The sequence below is a fragment of the Salvia miltiorrhiza genome, chromosome 2 (assembly GCF_028751815.1).
Source record: "Salvia miltiorrhiza cultivar Shanhuang (shh) chromosome 2, IMPLAD_Smil_shh, whole genome shotgun sequence".
NCBI lineage: Eukaryota > Viridiplantae > Streptophyta > Magnoliopsida > Lamiales > Lamiaceae > Salvia > Salvia miltiorrhiza.
This window is the reverse complement of record NC_080388.1, coordinates 66222274-66241967: the sequence shown is the minus strand read 5'-3', so window position 1 is coordinate 66241967 and position 19694 is coordinate 66222274. Positions and strand designations below refer to the sequence as shown.

The following is a 19694-nucleotide window of genomic DNA, read 5'->3' as shown; positions in this document are numbered from 1 at the left end:
TTGCTTCATAACATAATAAAAGGATATTTACGTATTTCAATTAACTTTCATTTAAAATTCTAACACCATTATACCATCACAATTTACAATTATTGTCTTAATATAGCATTGTAATATCTTTTTAGTTTTGATGGTTCTAAATATTTAGATTATTAAAATACTCAGTCCGTCAATGAAAGAACTTCCTAATAAAGAGTGGCGCGAATTTTAAGAAAAAATATTGTTGAGTGCATTGAGAGTGGATAAAAGGTAGTTGAGTGTATTGAAAGTGGTGAAAAGATGTTATAATTAATATTAGAAGTTGTGAAAAGTGAAAAGTAAGAGGATTATAAGTGGTGGGGTATAGCCCAAAAATAGGTAGGAACACTACAAGAAAAATGGTAATAGACAACATGCGAAGCGTGTCATCTATTTGAAAATCGCATGTCATATATGTGAGTGTAGTCTATTGAGGGCGCTAATAGACAACATGCGCATGCGCGTCGTCTATTAGCTAATAGACGACATGCACATGCGCGTTGTCTATCAGCTAATAGACAACATGCGTATTGCGTTGTCTATTACCCATGCGCATGTTGTCTATCAGCTAATAGACAACATGCGTATGTGCGTCGTCTATTACCTAATATACGACGTGCATGCGCATGTTGTCTATTAGCTGATAGACAACGCACATGCACATGTTGTCTATTACCTAATAGACGACGTGCATGCGTCCGTCGTATATTCGTTGAATTTTTTAATTTTTTATTTTAATTTTGCAATTATACTTAAATTTCCTATTTTTCAAATAAATATTTTATGAAATCTAAAAATTCATAATAAATAATTTAAAATATATACACAAATAATAAAAAAGTCATTCATTAGTTTCAAAGTTAATTATCATCCTACATTGAAAAAGTATCCATCATACAAACATCCAACATCAAATCGAATAAAATATTGTTGATCATAATACATGTGAGGGAGGCCGACGGGCTGTCAAAGTCACACACCTCGAGCATGAGCTGGTGCGGGCGGCGCTCCACTCTGGTGGTGCTGCCGAGCTCCCCCTTGGGCAGGGGCAGCCCTGCTGCGGGCTTCACCTCTGCACTCTCCTCCGTGGCAGTGGTGGCGCGGAGGACCGTGGTGAGGTGGTCCTCGATGGCATGGAGCCTGCGGTCGTCGATTGGGGTGTCCACGGACTGGCCTGATATGTAAGCAACGCAGGCGAGGAGCGCGTTGTGGCTCCACGTGTGTGCCTCAATGATGTTGCACCCCATGCCAGCCAGTGCTGCTGAGATCTCCGAGAACAGCCCCGGCCTGTCCTTCCCCGTCATCTCTATCGCCAAACTACTCGTTGCCTTCGCCTTCGGGCTAGACGCGTTGCCCGAGCTCATCGCCTGCACTCAGTCACACAACACCAATGTTAAACAACTCCATGGCTAGCTAGCTAGCTCACTCATTAGTCACCTCACCTGCTGGATGTAGCTGATCACTCTTTGATCAGTAACTTTGAAGCCCAGCTCATTCTTCACATGAAAAACTGCACAAAACAAGATCAAAAACTCTTTCTCTCTCTCTCTCCCCCAATGAGTAAGGTAGGTAGAATGAGAGAGAAGAAGGATATATGCATACCATCCATGAACCAGCCTGCATCAGAAGAGATGTAGCCTTTAGATATGGTGAGGTTCAAATCAGTGAGAGCTTGCACCACATCCAAGAGGAGGCTCTGCTTGTTCACGCAGTCGATCTGCGATTTTTCATCCATCCATAACCAACCATTCTCATCATAAAATTGCCCCTAATGCAACAACTGCACAAAACAAACCTTAACAATCGTGCAATCCTCTAAGCTTTCATTGTCGTTCACTCTAAAACTGTAATCCACAGACACAAATATTCTATATAGGGAAGAAAAAAATATAGGAAAAATCCAAAGTTGAAGATCAAGAAACTTCATTACGCTGGCCCATGTATCCTCTCTGGGAGGTTATCATAATCAGGATCAAAATAAGGCGAGCAAACTCTGTTCATTCTGCATGAACACAAACACATGGAATATACATTTAGTATTGAATAAAGATTCATGCATGCATGCATGCATAAACCAAATTTGTACCTGGGAGTTTTGTCTTTGTGACTTGAATCTCAATCAAAAGGAGTTAAATCTGCAGTCCCTGATGAGCTAATAGCAAAAGCTTATTTGGCTAAGCAGTAGATAGCAAATTCAGAAAATATAGAGCCAAGCAAAAGCAGTAGATATGGTAAAAGTTCAAAAGCACCTAAATAAAACATCTAAGAGCCTATTTGGCTAAGCTCATTTTAGACAGCTTATAAGATGTTTCATGACTCATGAGTATAGTAATGTCTCAAGAGCTTAAAGTTGTCAAAATGAAATCAGGTTTCAAGCAAGTTGATATAGAAGGAATTCCCCTGAATGTCTAAAATCAAACACTCCTGGAAAGGGTCAAGGAATTAGGCACTTGCTATAAAATTCATCAAGAAAAAACTCAAATTCAATAACATTATACTTCAACTTGAACTTGACTAGCTTACAAGACTTAAAAGACAACAAAAGTTACAAACAAACAGCAATTCCAATGTAATTATCAAATGAAAGAGTGAAAAGTTAACTGACATTTCAACCGTTATCATGCACGCAACACAATTAACCAAGGCAGTAAAAAAATTGAAGTAGCAATAACAATAAGCATGAAAAAGCTTTCATTGCAAAGCAATAATTCTCCAAATTATTGCCAAAATGCAAGAACTATTCGCTAATGTGTTTCAAAACTGTGATACAAAAAGAAAACGACGAAAATTAACCAAATACTATCAGTAGCTCAAATTCGACTTAGTCCAGAAACATACTAAAGTAGAAAACGATTAAAAGGCAACAATTACTACCAGCATTTCAACGGTTCAGGAGTTAAATCAAAAGATGTGAAACAATCAAAGATAATGCAGCTCATCAATTCTATAAACCTTTTAGATTATTCCTCATCAAAGCCAATTCATATATATCATATGCAGGAGATAGACGACATCAATGGAGGGTTGGGAGTTTCATTACTCAACAAAATCAAGAAAAACAATGGATGAAATGCAAACAATGGAGGGTTGGGAGTTTCACAGTAGAAATCGAAGAATGCAGTAGTGTGTGTGTGGCTGACTCTCGGTTCAAATCCTCTCTTTTCCAAGACTCTCGGTTCTTCAAAATTCTCAAACAAAAACCTTAGCAAATGTAGAGACAAAGTGAAGAAATTATAGGTATCACAACTACATTAGCAAATTAAAAAACGAAGAATACCCAAAACCACTTAACCTAATCAGCTGCTCCGTTTGGTGCTGTCGAAAGTGGTGTTCCTGGTGATAGCGTAGACAATGAGGCGGAGGTGCAGTCGAGGGAGTATCAATTAAATATCAGGTATTATTATTGAGATATATTTTACACAATTACTTGTTATTAATACATATTATATGTGATGTATTAATATATAATAATATTATTTAATTGATATTGTCTTAATATAATATTGTAGTATATTTTAGATTGTGTGCTAGTAAATGTTGAGCTTATTAAGATATTATTTAAATAATGAATATTACTATACGAGATTGAAATATGAAGGGGTTAATAGTGTTTTATGTCCCAAACTTTTAGAGTTTTCCATAAAATGTCTCGAATTTTAATTTTCTCTTAACTTTCATATTTTTTCATAAAATATCTTGCTATACAAAATTTGGCAACAAAAAGATGAATTATTTCGCCGAAAGAAATATATATTTTGAGACCGTTATTGTTGGAAAACCATATTAGGAACCACCATTGTTGGAAAACGCTGAAAGTTTGTGTTTTTTTTTTTTTTTTTTTTATCATATTTCCATCATCGAATTTTGTATAGCGGGATATTTTGTGGAAAAAAAAATTAAAAGTTCAAGATTTTTTAGAAGAAAATGAAAGTTCGGGACATTTTATGAAAAATGCTGAAAATTCGGAATATAAAACACTATTAACCCAAATATGAATAGGTAGAAAAATCACTTTTTAATATGAGTATATAAATTAAACGGAAACAAATATATAAATTTGTAATCGCTTATATTTATAAAATTAAACATGTTCATGCAACTAATCGAAATTGGGACGTGTATGAGTTTAATTTTTAGACGGACGTAGGAATATTTATTGACATGCCTACGTGATTTTTTTTCCAATTTATATCTATTGAGACGGATTAATTAATGTGACACGTTATATTTATAAATTTAAATATATATGGATACTTAATATGTATATTCTCTCTGTCCCATAACAAATGTCCTAATCTATGAGATAACTCAAAAAAAAAAGTAGGAGATTTGTTATGAGACGGAGCGAGTATTACCTTATATTTGTATAATGCGAACGAATAATAAAATCGTTATTTACATATCAAATTCAAATGTATCGCGTTGATATAAAAATTATTTTATTATTATAACTATAAACACTATCAAAGTAATTATCCATCGAATTTCGACGGGTTACACGCTAGTTGTCTAAAATTCTAACTAATCATTATTATTTTTTCTTAAGGTAATTTTCATATGTTTTTTTAATAGAAATTATGTTTTCCACCAACTACAATAGAAATGGGTATTTAACCTTATTACACGAAAAAAAATTCGCTTCATTTTGCATGTGAATACTTGAAATAGGAAAGAAGCGGTTGCTGCGCTGTTTGGAGCTTTTTTTCCCAGAATATTTTTACACTCACTTCGATTTTGCTATTTATGCCCCATTTTCACCCACAGTTTCAATCCTGCAATTTCTTCTCACTCAACAGCCATAAACAACCAAATCTAACCAATTCGAGAAACAATCTTCTCGAGATCAGGCGTTCTCAGCTTACCGTCATGATCTATGCATCGAAGATTCTTCATCACTATAGAAAGGTGATCCGTTTTTTGCCATAATTAATTGGTTTGTTTCTCTGTAATGGATGCATGCATTTGCATTTTTTTCTTTTTTCAGATCAATTTTCTGCTTTGCGTCTTCCTTTTTGTGTATGAGTATGCATTAGCTCGATTCGATTAATTGTTCATCTGCATGTGTTTAACGAGATGTGGTAGCTCAATGTGAAATGATTTGGTCTGTGGTTTGGGGATTTTGCAGCTGACTTGATCGATTTGAGCTGTATTGTGTTTGGAAAATTTGTCAAATCATGCATCCTGGAAATTGTGTGTAACAGCAACTCTGTTGAATTTTATTTGTTTCTACTCCTTGAGGATTGAATTTCGTCACATTTAGAGGCTTTACGCCTGCTTCCATATTTCATTTGTCGCCCTTTCTTCATGTTTGAGTGCTGTGGATGGAGATGCTAAAATTACTAGTGATATAAGTTTATTATCCTATTAATGTGTTGATTATCAGTTTAATTTGGTAAATAGTTGTAGAAAGTAACAGTGGATGAGAATGGAGCAGTAGAAGAAGTCCAACAAAGGGGCTTTTGGGTGGAAGTAGATGAAGAGATTAAATCAACTTTGAAAATTCTATGTGTTGATAGAAACTCACGAATGCACAAAAACTGTTTGACAAAATTACTCACTCAAAACAGGAATAAAAGAACTCGACAATTACGTGGTTCGATCAAAGATTTGATCTACTCCACGGGAGGGTCAATCGGTGGTTATTTTTATTTCCATGGAACTATGTGTTTACAAGGAAGAACAATTGAAGAAAGAAGCTACTGTAAAACCTAACTTTGAACTACAGTAATCTCACTTCTTTTCCCTCTTCACTACGCACTGCTCTCTCTCACACACAATCTGCATGACTTAGAATGAATTCTAGCTCGTCAGTTACCAGCTATTATATACCATAGCTTGATGAATCTAGACCATACACCATCAACGGCTGAGATCGACTCCTGCATCACATCCATATAACCATCTCAAACAAACTCCTTATTTGCAACTAAGGACCTCATCTTTTAGCTGAATGGATTTGCAGTCACCTCTTAACAATCTCCACCTTGACTGTCAATCCATAAAGTTCAAATCACCATGATCCAACTTCCCCTCCAACCTGCCCCATCACAGGGCTCTCCAATGTCTCTTCACCGAGACATTGAGTTTACTAACTCAAGCTCTGCATAAACCTCTGCAAAACTCTCATTAGTATTCTGCACATCATCTCTGATAACATAACATTCATCCATGGAAGCAGCAGCATCATCTTCTCTTTTCTGTGCCAAACATTGAGCTACCAATTTGGCTCCGAAACTGACTTGCATTCCTTCAGCTTCCTTAATTTTCTTTTTGCAAACACAAGTATTTTTATCCAGAATACATTGCTCACTAGAATCAGCACCAAACATACATGGAGTTCTTTCTATGTTCTGCTCCAAAAGTTCATCCTTATCCCTGTCATTTTTATGGCTTGATTCTACACACCAAACCTCAGGACTATCAATGATATCAGACTCAGAATCAACACTAACAGTCATAGCATCAAGATAGTACAAACCACGATATCTAACACCTTGCAACACAATCTTAGAACCTCTAAGAACATGCAAACATCCATTTTCAGACATGAATTTATGGCCCTTTGATTCAAGCATACCAAGAGATATTAAACATCTTTTAATCCCAGGAACATACCTGACATCAGTCAAAATCTTGTACGAACCATCATGAACCTTGAGCTCGATATTCCCAATCCCCTCAACTGTGCAAGCTTCACCGTTTCCTAACAAAACCGAACCCTTCTCGACTTTCTGTAGATTCATAAACCAATCTCTTCTCGGACACATATGAAAATTGCAACCCGAGTCTAGAATCCAATCATTTCCAACGTGATTCTCCACCACATTTAACATCTCCGCATCTTCAAAGTTCTCAACAACTTCTGCGTTCCCAGCTTTCTTGGATTTCTGCTCTTGCTTTCTTTTCCATATGGTGCAGTCCTTCTTGATATGACCGGGCTTCTTGCAATGGAAACACTTTCTCGTTTCTTCTTCTTCTTCTTCTGATTCAGTTCCTTCACTTTCAGAAACAACTTTCTTCAAACTCTCTTTACCTCTCTTGAACTTGCCCCTTTTCTGAAACTTGACATTCAGAGCTTCATTCGAGATTTCTTGCTTTTTCTCGTTCTGTTTCTGAAGCTCCTTCGCCTTTAGAGCATTCTGCACCTCTTCCAAGGTTATGCTCTTCTCTCTCCCGAACAGCATCGCATCACGAAGATGATCAAAACTCTTGGGCAGGGCATTCAGGAGCATGATAGCCTTGTCCTCATCACCGAGCTTAACGTCGATGTTTTCCAGATCATCAACAGATTTGTTAAATTCATCCAACTGCTCATCAATGCCTTTTTCATCCGAGAATCTATATGAATACAATCTCTGTTTCATATAGAGGCGATTGGCGAGTGACTTCGTCATGTACAATGACTCGAGCTTCTTCCAGATTTCTGCGGCGGTCTTCTCCTTTGCCACTTCTCGCAAAACCTTATCGCCAAGGCATAGTATAATCGCACTATGTGCTTTCTCCAGAATCTCTTCTCTTCGATTCTTGGCAGTCGAATCAGATTCTCCCTTCTCCTCCGTCAATGCGCTGGCCAATCCCTGCTGCACTAGCATGGCTCGCATTTTTATTCTTCAGAGGGAGAAATCGTTATTGCCATTGAATTTCTCCATATCGAATTTTGCCGATGCCATAGCTCTGTAGATTTTATCGAATCCTTCGATCAGTATTCTCACCGGCCAGAACTTCCAATTTCCGACGCTGAGACCTTCTTCTTCGATGATACCCAATCAGAAATCCTTCTACCGTGATTCAGTCGCCGAACTTCTCTCGCGTAAGCTTTTCTTCCGATCAATTTCACCGATCGATCTGCTCCTCCTTCGCCGATCAGAAAACTATCTCTACAAAATCCTCCACCGCAATCTTCCACAGCGATTTCTCCCCCCCCTCGGCAATTTCTTCTGCCGCAATCGTCGCTCGCTCGCCGCGAGTTCGATTCCCCACCGGACGGCGCCAATTGTTGATAGAAACTCACGAATGCACAAAAACTGTTTGACAAAATTACTCACTCAAAACAGGAATAAAAGAACTCGACAATTACGTGGTTCGATCAAAGATTTGATCTACTCCACGGGAGGGTCAATCGGTGGTTATTTTTATTTCCATGGAACTATGTGTTTACAAGGAAGAACAATTGAAGAAAGAAGCTACTGTAAAACCTAACTTTGAACTACAGTAATCTCACTTCTTTTCCCTCTTCACTACGCACTGCTCTCTCTCACACACAATCTGCATGACTTAGAATGAATTCTAGCTCGTCAGTTACCAGCTATTATATACCATAGCTTGATGAATCTAGACCATACACCATCAACGGCTGAGATCGACTCCTGCATCACATCCATATAACCATCTCAAACAAACTCCTTATTTGCAACTAAGGACCTCATCTTTTAGCTGAATGGATTTGCAGTCACCTCTTAACAATCTCCACCTTGACTGTCAATCCATAAAGTTCAAATCACCATGATCCAACTTCCCCTCCAACCTGCCCCATCACAGGGCTCTCCAATGTCTCTTCACCGAGACATTGAGTTTACTAACTCAAGCTCTGCATAAACCTCTGCAAAACTCTCATTAGTATTCTGCACATCATCTCTGATAACATAACATTCATCCATGGAAGCAGCAGCATCATCTTCTCTTTTCTGTGCCAAACATTGAGCTACCAATTTGGCTCCGAAACTGACTTGCATTCCTTCAGCTTCCTTAATTTTCTTTTTGCAAACACAAGTATTTTTATCCAGAATACATTGCTCACTAGAATCAGCACCAAACATACATGGAGTTCTTTCTATGTTCTGCTCCAAAAGTTCATCCTTATCCCTGTCATTTTTATGGCTTGATTCTACACACCAAACCTCAGGACTATCAATGATATCAGACTCAGAATCAACACTAACAGTCATAGCATCAAGATAGTACAAACCACGATATCTAACACCTTGCAACACAATCTTAGAACCTCTAAGAACATGCAAACATCCATTTTCAGACATGAATTTATGGCCCTTTGATTCAAGCATACCAAGAGATATTAAACATCTTTTAATCCCAGGAACATACCTGACATCAGTCAAAATCTTGTACGAACCATCATGAACCTTGAGCTCGATATTCCCAATCCCCTCAACTGTGCAAGCTTCACCGTTTCCTAACAAAACCGAACCCTTCTCGACTTTCTGTAGATTCATAAACCAATCTCTTCTCGGACACATATGAAAATTGCAACCCGAGTCTAGAATCCAATCATTTCCAACGTGATTCTCCACCACATTTAACATCTCCGCATCTTCAAAGTTCTCAACAACTTCTGCGTTCCCAGCTTTCTTGGATTTCTGCTCTTGCTTTCTTTTCCATATGGTGCAGTCCTTCTTGATATGACCGGGCTTCTTGCAATGGAAACACTTTCTCGTTTCTTCTTCTTCTTCTTCTGATTCAGTTCCTTCACTTTCAGAAACAACTTTCTTCAAACTCTCTTTACCTCTCTTGAACTTGCCCCTTTTCTGAAACTTGACATTCAGAGCTTCATTCGAGATTTCTTGCTTTTTCTCGTTCTGTTTCTGAAGCTCCTTCGCCTTTAGAGCATTCTGCACCTCTTCCAAGGTTATGCTCTTCTCTCTCCCGAACAGCATCGCATCACGAAGATGATCAAAACTCTTGGGCAGGGCATTCAGGAGCATGATAGCCTTGTCCTCATCACCGAGCTTAACGTCGATGTTTTCCAGATCATCAACAGATTTGTTAAATTCATCCAACTGCTCATCAATGCCTTTTTCATCCGAGAATCTATATGAATACAATCTCTGTTTCATATAGAGGCGATTGGCGAGTGACTTCGTCATGTACAATGACTCGAGCTTCTTCCAGATTTCTGCGGCGGTCTTCTCCTTTGCCACTTCTCGCAAAACCTTATCGCCAAGGCATAGTATAATCGCACTATGTGCTTTCTCCAGAATCTCTTCTCTTCGATTCTTGGCAGTCGAATCAGATTCTCCCTTCTCCTCCGTCAATGCGCTGGCCAATCCCTGCTGCACTAGCATGGCTCGCATTTTTATTCTTCAGAGGGAGAAATCGTTATTGCCATTGAATTTCTCCATATCGAATTTTGCCGATGCCATAGCTCTGTAGATTTTATCGAATCCTTCGATCAGTATTCTCACCGGCCAGAACTTCCAAATTCCGACGCTGAGACCTTCTTCTTCGATGATACCCAATCAGAAATCCTTCTACCGTGATTCAGTCGCCGAACTTCTCTCGCGTAAGCTTTTCTTCCGATCAATTTCACCGATCGATCTGCTCCTCCTTCGCCGATCAGAAAACTATCTCTACAAAATCCTCCACCGCAATCTTCCACAGCGATTTCTCCTCCCCCTCGGCAATTTCTTCTGCCGCAATCGTCGCTCGCTCGCCGCGAGTTCGATTCCCCACCGGACGGCGCCAATTGTTGATAGAAACTCACGAATGCACAAAAACTGTTTGACAAAATTACTCACTCAAAACAGGAATAAAAGAACTCGACAATTACGTGGTTCGATCAAAGATTTGATCTACTCCACGGGAGGGTCAATCGGTGGTTATTTTTATTTCCATGGAACTATGTGTTTACAAGGAAGAACAATTGAAGAAAGAAGCTACTGTAAAACCTAACTTTGAACTACAGTAATCTCACTTCTTTTCCCTCTTCACTACGCACTGCTCTCTCTCACACACAATCTGCATGACTTAGAATGAATTCTAGCTCGTCAGTTACCAGCTATTATATACCATAGCTTGATGAATCTAGACCATACACCATCAACGGCTGAGATCGACTCCTGCATCACATCCATATAACCATCTCAAACAAACTCCTTATTTGCAACTAAGGACCTCATCTTTTAGCTGAATGGATTTGCAGTCACCTCTTAACACTATGAAGATTACCTTGTGGTCAGAGTACTCACTGGAATGTAAATCAAGGTGGAATCAGCAAAGAAATTCTTCTTTAGATGGTTTGAAATGGGAAAAATGAAATTTGATGGTGTTTTCACATTGATTGTTTTGGATTCATGGAATTACCTGTCAATATTTGAACCATTAAACGTATTATTTATCTTCTTGTAGACTGAGATGTGAGTTTATTAAGTAATTAACTGTAGCAATCAAAACAACTGCAGGCTATGAGTTTTGATTACTAACGAAATGGGAAGTCTCAGCATCGTCTTGGCTAATTCCTTGTGAAGAATTATGTTCAATGAAATAATATTTTTTCATTCTCACTCTACAGCTCAGATATACACAGTATGCCATACAAAAAGACCATGCGATTCTTGTATGCTGGTTTACCCATCATGCCAGGACATCCGTCAATCATATAGATGGTAAGTGGCCAAGCAATCTTTCTATCTAATTTCTTAGCACAACGTCTCTTTCATCTCCATGTTGGCTTTAAGTAAGATGGATGTCAAGAGATGGTTCTTCCTACTGGCAATGAAGGTGTTTTAGTGTACCTAATTGGAATGGGCTTCATCTTGGATTGTCTTCAGATGTAGATGAGAAGTGTAATTACCTTCAGTAGCACCTCTTTGCTATATAATTTGTTGCAAGGCATCAACTTTTGGGCATAACTCAGTCATGATTTATTACGATTAAGATTCAGCATGTGGCTAGAACCATGCATGTTTGTTTACGTATAGTGTCTTTGTTTTTGTGTTTGTGTATGTTTCTATTTCAATGCATGCATATATATGTGTGTATGCATGGTATTTAGTTTTCATTTTAAATGCATTATCTATTGGAAACAGATGTTCCCAAGTCCACCCAACATGGTCTAGGACCTGGAAACAAACATGGCACTTCAAGGTTTCCCGTCAAAGGCTCTTCTAGCCCAATTTGCCAATCAATCAATCAGACAACGGTGATAATACAAATCATGTTTCTTCTATTATTTTGCCACCTGTTTAGGTGATTTAAGCATAACATGGGAAAATTGTAATGAAGATATCAACTGTTAGAATGGACAAAGGAAAATTTTTGTGGACGGCAAGAAAGGGGCATTCTCCTGCAATGGGCTTAGTGTACAAAAAGAGGTTGTCATAATCTTGTATTATATTTTCACTATAATTCTATTTTATGTAAAAAAATCTTGATTTCCTGTCTGCATGATGCCTGTTTCAGCCAACAGCGGAACTTCATTAGATATTATTCTACAGATTCAGGTTCGTTAAGTATTACAGTCCTCCCTGTAAAAGAATATTCAAGGACATAATTGATTGTTCGTCGCGGAATGTCTATAAGTGACTCTGCTTTATCATTTTTTTTTATTTGAATATTTCATACTTATGTACATTAATTAATAATTCAAAATGACGAAGGCCAATAATACCTGTAAAACATAAAAAGTGATCAAAGTCATATTGACCAAATTTCCAGGATGTTTTGGTTTTAAATTGAGTCCTGCTCTCTTCTATAGTTTTTATTTTCAGGCATATTTATCTTCCCTTTAATGAGTTACTATGATTCAGGTCTTCCACCACACCAAGAGATTGGGATGCCTTCATTATCACCTACAATGACCGAGGCATGAGCTATTCATTTCAAGTAATCTCCTTGCCATGTATCAGCTACTTTATGCTTAATTTTTCTTGTCGCGTGCAATATAGGGAAATATTGCAAAGTGGATGAAGAAAGAAGGCGAAAAACTTACTCCAGGAGATGTACTGTGTGAAGTGGAAACTGTAGGTACCCTTTTCGCCTCTGTAGCCTTCTGCTGATGGAATTTGCGAAATCTCCAATTTCAGGTGAAATTTGATATATTACTTCCACATCTGTTTGCTGTTTCAAGGATAAAGCATCGGTTGAAATGGAATGCATGGAGGAAGGATATCTAGCGAAAATCGTGCTTGGGGATGGATCAACTGGGATTAAAGTTGGTGAGGTATTGGCTGATGTAGCCTGTGAACTTGTTATTCACACATATTGCTTGGTCTATCAAATTTTACACTTGTTTGAGATTTTCTTGTCTTCCAGTATTGTATGATGACTGACGAAAGCATCGTATGATCTTAGATAATCGCTGTAACTGTGGAGGAAGAGGAGGATGTTTCCAAATTTAAAGACTACTCTCCTTTAATATCAGGCGCTGCAGCTTCGTCCAAAGAACTCTCTCCTCTAACTTCAACCGAAAGAAGAAAGTCCTGAAGTGGCAGTATCCAAGCCCAGCGAGCGATCTTCAGCAGGGGACCGGATTTTCACTGGTCCTCTCACCAGTTTGCTCACGAAAGATGAAAAGGTAAGTTAAGTGGTGTAGATAATAAGAGTTACACAACTATACACCTAGTAAGAACATTTTTTATTTCCCTGAAGGTTTCTGCTCCATGCATTTTCATAACCACAGGTATCTTTTTCAAGTACAAGAGGAACTGGTCCTGATGGAAGCATTTTGAAGACTGATATAAAAGATCGTCCTGGTATTTCTGGTCCGCCCTTTATTTGTGTCTAGTTGATTCACTGGGCTTTCTTTGGTTCTATCTGAATGCTTTCTCTTCCTGCAAAATTTGTGGCCATAGATTATATTGTTGTTTTCATCCATGAATCTTCTAGGCAATTTACATAACCTATTTTACCTTCTCCGTTTTGCAGCTTCAGGTGGCAAAGAAGTTTCCCCTGCCCTAGATTACATAGACATTCCACAGACTCAAATTAGAAAGGTACAAACACACAAACACGCATATATATATATACTGTTATATTTGGTAAACAATCCAAAGTTTATGCATTTGGAGCTAAGTCTCCCAGTGGTCTCAGTTTGTGTATGTGTCTAAATTGTAACCAGACCTTGTGCCTAACTCAACACAAACATTCTTTGTGAACGATATTAGAATAATGAGGGTTGGTTATGCTGATGGGGATCGAAGTGAGTCAAATTAGATTCTTTGGCAGGTGACAGCATCACGCCTATTGCAATCGAAGCAAACCATTCCACACTACTACCTAACTGTAGATACATGTGTGGACAAGCTTATGGAGTGAGTTTTATCCCTTGTTCAAATGAATACTTAACGCCACAAAATTTACAGTAATGTTCAATTTCTGTAACTTTTATGCAGACTGCGCAGCCATCTGAATTCATTGCAAGAAGCTTCAGGTGGGAAAAGGATATCTGTCAACGATCTTGTGATTAAGGTACCAAAACATTTAGGCATAGACCAATCTTTCCTTCACTCTGTGCCTGTCCCTCTTCATCGGTCTGAAGTGGCAACACGTGTTAGAGTTTGGCTGTGATTCATAACAACCTGATTATACTTCTTCTTGCTGCAGGCTGCTGCTTTGGCTCTTAGAAGAGGTTCCTCAGTGCAATAGTTCATGGACTGATGATTATATTCGCCAGTAAGAATGCTTACGAATTCAAGTAGTTGTTTAACCAACAAGAGTCTACTAAAATTGCAGCATCTTGCCATACAGGTATCATAATATCAATATTAATGTTGCTGTGCAAACAGACAACGGATTATGTGTGCCTGTAATTAAGGTGAAGCACCACAAATTCTAATCGCATTATGTAATTTTCACCTCAAACTGCATCATCACATCTTCTATCTTCGCTAAATTTCCCAGGATGCCGACAAGAAAGGTTTATCAAGAATTGTGGAGGAAGTTAAGCATTTAGCTGAGAAAGCAAGAGAGAACAGCTTGAAACCTGAAGATTATGAGGTAAACCTTTATCAGGCAAGCTCCCTACTCCCTAGCCTACAGACGAGCAGAGCACATAAACACTACTATATATTTTTTTTATCACGATTTAAAAAAATAAAATACTAAAGGATTCTTATCTTACACTAAATTACTGAACTATCCTTTAGTATATTAGAAGTTGTAAGAATGCAAACTTCTATAGTAGTAACAGATTCTTATTTTCTCTCATTGTAGGGAGGTACATTCACCGTATCAAACTTGGGAGGGCCTTTTGGCATCGAGCAATTCCGTGCAATCGTCAACCCACCTCAATCGGGCATTCTAGCCGTTGGATCCGGTAAGACTGACTCTGCGTCTCTCATTCTATCTCAAACTTCGCATCACAACGATCTTCACCATATGAACAGCTGAAAGGAGGGTGATACCTGGCTCCAGCCCCAACCAGTACGAGTTCGCTTCATTCATGGCTGTCACATTAAGCTGTGACCATCGCGTCATTGATGGTAAGCTTACCTCACTAATTCCACTACATTCACCCGCAAACATTACTATATAGTAACACCTATATGTTGGTGGCGAGTGCATGCAGGCGCCATCGGAGCAGAGTGGCTCAAGGCTTTCAAAGGCTACATCGAGAATCCACAGTCTATGTTGGTTTGAGTTGAACCATCCACGTTTCTTAGTTTCTCCGAACCATGAAGATGTTGATAGTAAAGTTTTCGCGGGATATGCTATGTGTGTACTTTTATCGAATAATGATTCATGTAGAGCGGGTGAAATTGACATGACACATTGGTTCATATTAATTTGTTGTTCGAAATAAGATTTATGATCATGAGTACCTGGTTGCTGAATGATTTTTTTAGAAATATGGGAATACAAATCATGAAGGAGAAGGGAAAAGAACATTCAGAAAGTGAAATTGCGAAGGGGAATAGATGCTCATTGACATATCGGTTCTTTTTATATGTATATGTATGAGAATCGATATTGCCGCACATTATTTGTGAGCCGCTCACTAGTAGTCGACATTAGCATTTTGTTTTTAAATTTTCATCTTTTTTTACTTATCTCATATAAATTATGATCAAACTTAGCGAGGTAGCCGATTCTGGTGAAGTAGGTCCTGTTCTAGCCCCGCGATTGGCGCTGGAACAGGAACTCGGTGCTAGTTTCGTTTGATTATATGCAGCGTAGGTGACGAGTTTTTGAACGAGCAAGAAAGTGAAAATCACACAATAAAATAAGGAGGAAAGCAACAGTTTTCACCATTCTATCTCTTAATATACAAGAAAATTTTATTTTCACAGTCATATTCTATATTTCTGATATGAACATCTAAGTAGTATTTTGAGTGAGAAACTTGCAAAAAACCACTCTAACTTGGACTTCAAAATTTACATTCATATCTTCATAAAACATCCTTCCCAAAAACTACCCATCCGTCGCATTATTCCTCCTGCCGCTTTTGAGTTTGCTAATTCCCTGTTCGAACGTACATGTTAAATCACACATTAATAAGTAGACAGAAAAAGTAATCCAAGGGGGGCTAGATTCTTTGAATTTGGATAAGCCAGTACCTGATATGACGGAGGAGATGCTTCTTGATGTGCATAGGTGAAATAATACGTTTTTCTTTCAGGTTTGAGCTTGGATGCCACATCCCTCAGCCTCACAAGCTCCGGCAACACCACCGAGTGGAGGTCCGGCCGATCCCGCCTCCTCAGCTCACTGCATTGCAGGGCCAACTTTGCGAGCTCTAGAGTCTCCTGAAGCGGCCAGTCTTCAACTCTAGGATCAAGAATCTCTTCAAATCTCCCGTTTTCGATTGCTGTTTGAACTAGATGTGTCAACCCCATTGGGGGCCTGGCAGTGATGATCTGCAGCAAGATGATCCCCAAGGAATACACATCCGATTTGGTCCCCAGCAGGCCCGTCTGTTGATACTCCGGATCGATGTAGCAGAAGGTCCCCGCGGCGGCCGTCACCCTGTACTGAGTGGCGTTGTCCGGTTGGGGCGGAGGGATGAGCCTCGACAGCCCCTACGTCGCTGATCTTGCTGACGTAGTTCCTGTCGAGGAGGATGTTTGCTGGTTTGAGGTCGCGGTGGACGAGCGGCTGCGGCCTTGTCTGGTGGAGAAAGTTGAGGCCGGTGGCGATCTCAGCAGCGATTGAGAAGCGCGTGGTCCATGGTAGGGGCGGCGTGCCGTCCTTGCAGAAGAGGCGATCTTCGAGGCACCCGTTTTCCATGTACTCGTAGACGAGGCAGCCGTATTCGGGGCACGCTCCCATTAGGATCACCATGTTGGGGTGCCTCATCCGGCTCAGCACCTCCACCTCTTGGTGGAACTGGCTCAGCCCATCTGGTATGTCGGATTTGAGGATCTTGATGGCCACGGCCGTGTGATCGATGCTTGGCTCTGTAAACGGGTCCGTAGCTCCCTTGGCCGATCTTGTGAGACCTCAAGTTGTTGGTTGCTGCTTCTATTTCATGAGGCGAATACCTTCTGCACTGAGCTAAGCTGTTTTGTAATGCATCAACTGCTTTCTGCTTCTCTTCCGACTCAGACTTGAACCTTCTCTCCGCCTCTCTCCTCTTCTCCGACTCCAAATCCGTCACTATTTGCGCCTTGTGTAATATCTCCTATGGCCGCCTTCTTTCTTTCTGCTATCGCCGCTGCCGCCTCTTCTGTCATTCTTGATTCTGCTATGTCTCTTTCCTGTCGATGCATACATAATTAATGTAGCATGATTCAACAAAACGCGTGGTTGCAATGATTTTTGTACCTTATCTCGGCAAGCTGCATTGTACTTGTCCGTGATCTGTTTCAGCTCTAGTTTCACTCTCTTGAGCTCGTCTTCCAGTTCCTGTGCAACGTATATAAAGTTTTGAGTATTTCATTGTTATTTATTGTAGGTAGATGGGGATTGGTGAAGTTACCATTGCTAGATTGGCATCGGATGTTCTGGGTTGGTCTAGTAGCTCGTAGGAGATATGGGAGTGGTGGTCGGAGTGATTAGTGGAACAAAAAGAAAGGTTATGGTAGTCGAGGGGGTGAGGCTTTGAATCAATTGCGGCGTAAAGGTGGGTTGAGTCATGGCTGCTGGTGGTGGAGTATACAGGAGAAGGTGCAGAGCTGGCTATAGACCTCTCTGAGGGGCTACTGGGTTGATAATGAGGCTGAGGTGGCAAAGCGGTGGCAGTGGAAGACTTGATTCTGTTGGCTTTTCCCTTGGAGATGGCGTAGACAGAGCAGAAATCCGGTGCTAATTTGGCAACGGAAGTGGCGACATCTCCATTCCTAAAAGCCCTGGCTATGGCGCCTCTACTGGAAGCGCCGAGGAGTATGTTCCTGATGGAGTGGGCGTTGACCAAGTCCGCCAAGGCGCCCGCGATGTCCGCGTTGCGGAGGATCACTTCCTTGGTCCGAATCTGAAATCTCAACTCCATCATTACCCAATTTACATTACATTTCTTAATTACCATCTTAAACTTATTACCCCTTTCCGAGCACAAAACACGCGAAATGGAAGGAACAGTTGTTGCATTTCCGAGTGACCTCCCTCACTATCCTCTGCACCAAAAAACCATCATGGAAGACCAAACCAAACCGAAACTCAATATATAAATTTCAATCCTATATTAATTTCGAGAGATTATAAAATTTTAATTTAATTTTATGTTAATTTCTCCATCGCAACGGCAATGTGAATGTGTATACAGATTGGAAAGAAAGCAAGAGTACGTTGTTGATTGGTGGAGACGTGAACGAGGGCGATGTTCTTCTCCTTCAACCTCAAATTCTCGACGGCCCATCGGAGGGCATGTTGGCTGTTCTTGTCTCGGTCCACCGCCACCACCGTTGACGAGAACGACTCATGATTTGCCATGTCCGATGCGGCAGCGTTGGGCAGCGGCACCACCGTCGATGGTGGTTGCTGCTTTTCGCTACCTCACCCACCCAATTCGCATGCATGCATCCAAGCCGACAACCTTTTCGGATGGATTTCTCAATTTTTTGTTTTTCTATCACCATTTATTTCCTCGGTCTACGTTTTTTGCGCCACATTAATTTTTCTACTATTTTAATTCGGCTTGCTTTTATTTCGTATGTATGTGGCGTTAGAGTTATTATGCAAACGAGACAAGATTATGGCAAAAGGAAATTATAGTTATATTCGTATAGATAAAAGTATTAATTCGTTTTATCGTTTATTCACATTGTTACATAAATTCGTGTAATTAAATTTTGATTACTCACAAAATTCATGTAATTGAGTAACGAGGTCTCTCAATCGTACCATGATCGAAATTTCAATTTGACATCTTTAATTTCATTAAGCAAAATTGCATATAATAGAAGTATATTTAGATAAGTACTTGTTTATTATATGATTCTTTTAGAAGCAAAATTTCTTGTTGTTTTTTAAGTGGATTAAGCTATAACATTATGATATAATATGTGTATAAATACATATGAATTTCATTATTTTTGTTGTCTATCAATGACATTATTTCAAATAAGATCAAACAATTGGCCTAATAATATCAATATATATTATGATTTTTATGAAAAAAAAGATTGATATGTGTGTGTACACGCGCGTGAAGATGAGAAAAAGCGAGAGAAAGAGAAATGTGTGATATTGAGGTGAATGAGTAAGTGTGAGATAAAATCGTTGGTGAGGTGATTCAAATGATGGTCATAGTATTCTTAAAATACCAACTACTAATATTTAGAATGATTGAGATTTTTTACATGAGACATAGTTAAACACATATCCATTGTATTATTAATAATAATTATTTACAAAATACAACTATATTTGCTCTTATGTTGGATGTGGTTGCTATATATGATGAATCAATATATCATCAATCTCGATAAATCTGATGGTCATAATTATTTGAGTTTAGATATATAGTGCATGTAAATTTGACTTAAGTAGCAATTTGTTGGATG

General features: G+C 39.2%; 1 protein-coding gene and 2 pseudogenes across 2 annotated transcripts; 1 reads left to right on the top strand and 2 right to left on the bottom strand.

Annotated features, from left to right (window-relative positions):
- Positions 1-848: 848 nt before the first annotated feature.
- Positions 849-2172, bottom strand: LOC131013134 (ACT domain-containing protein ACR2-like). 2 transcript variants are annotated; one of them, XM_057941163.1, is made up of 6 exons: positions 2105-2172; positions 1949-2020; positions 1814-1862; positions 1621-1735; positions 1461-1528; positions 849-1385 (listed from the first exon to the last, which is right to left on the bottom strand). In XM_057941163.1, exons 2-6 carry the CDS (start codon positions 2017-2019, stop codon positions 891-893), a joined length of 798 nt encoding a protein of 265 aa, XP_057797146.1. In that variant the 5' UTR covers position 2020; positions 2105-2172; the 3' UTR covers positions 849-890. The 2 variants fall into 2 exon arrangements, with proteins under 2 accessions (XP_057797146.1, XP_057797145.1); XM_057941162.1 differs by lacking the exon at positions 2105-2172 and having other exon boundaries at positions 1814-1960.
- Positions 2173-4670: 2498 nt separating this feature from the next.
- Positions 4671-15591, top strand: LOC131013133 (dihydrolipoyllysine-residue acetyltransferase component 2 of pyruvate dehydrogenase complex, mitochondrial-like; annotated as a pseudogene).
- A 360-nt stretch (positions 15592-15951) lies between these two features.
- On the bottom strand, positions 15952-18762 carry LOC131013132 (U-box domain-containing protein 51-like; annotated as a pseudogene).
- Between the last annotated feature and the right edge of the window lie 932 nt (positions 18763-19694).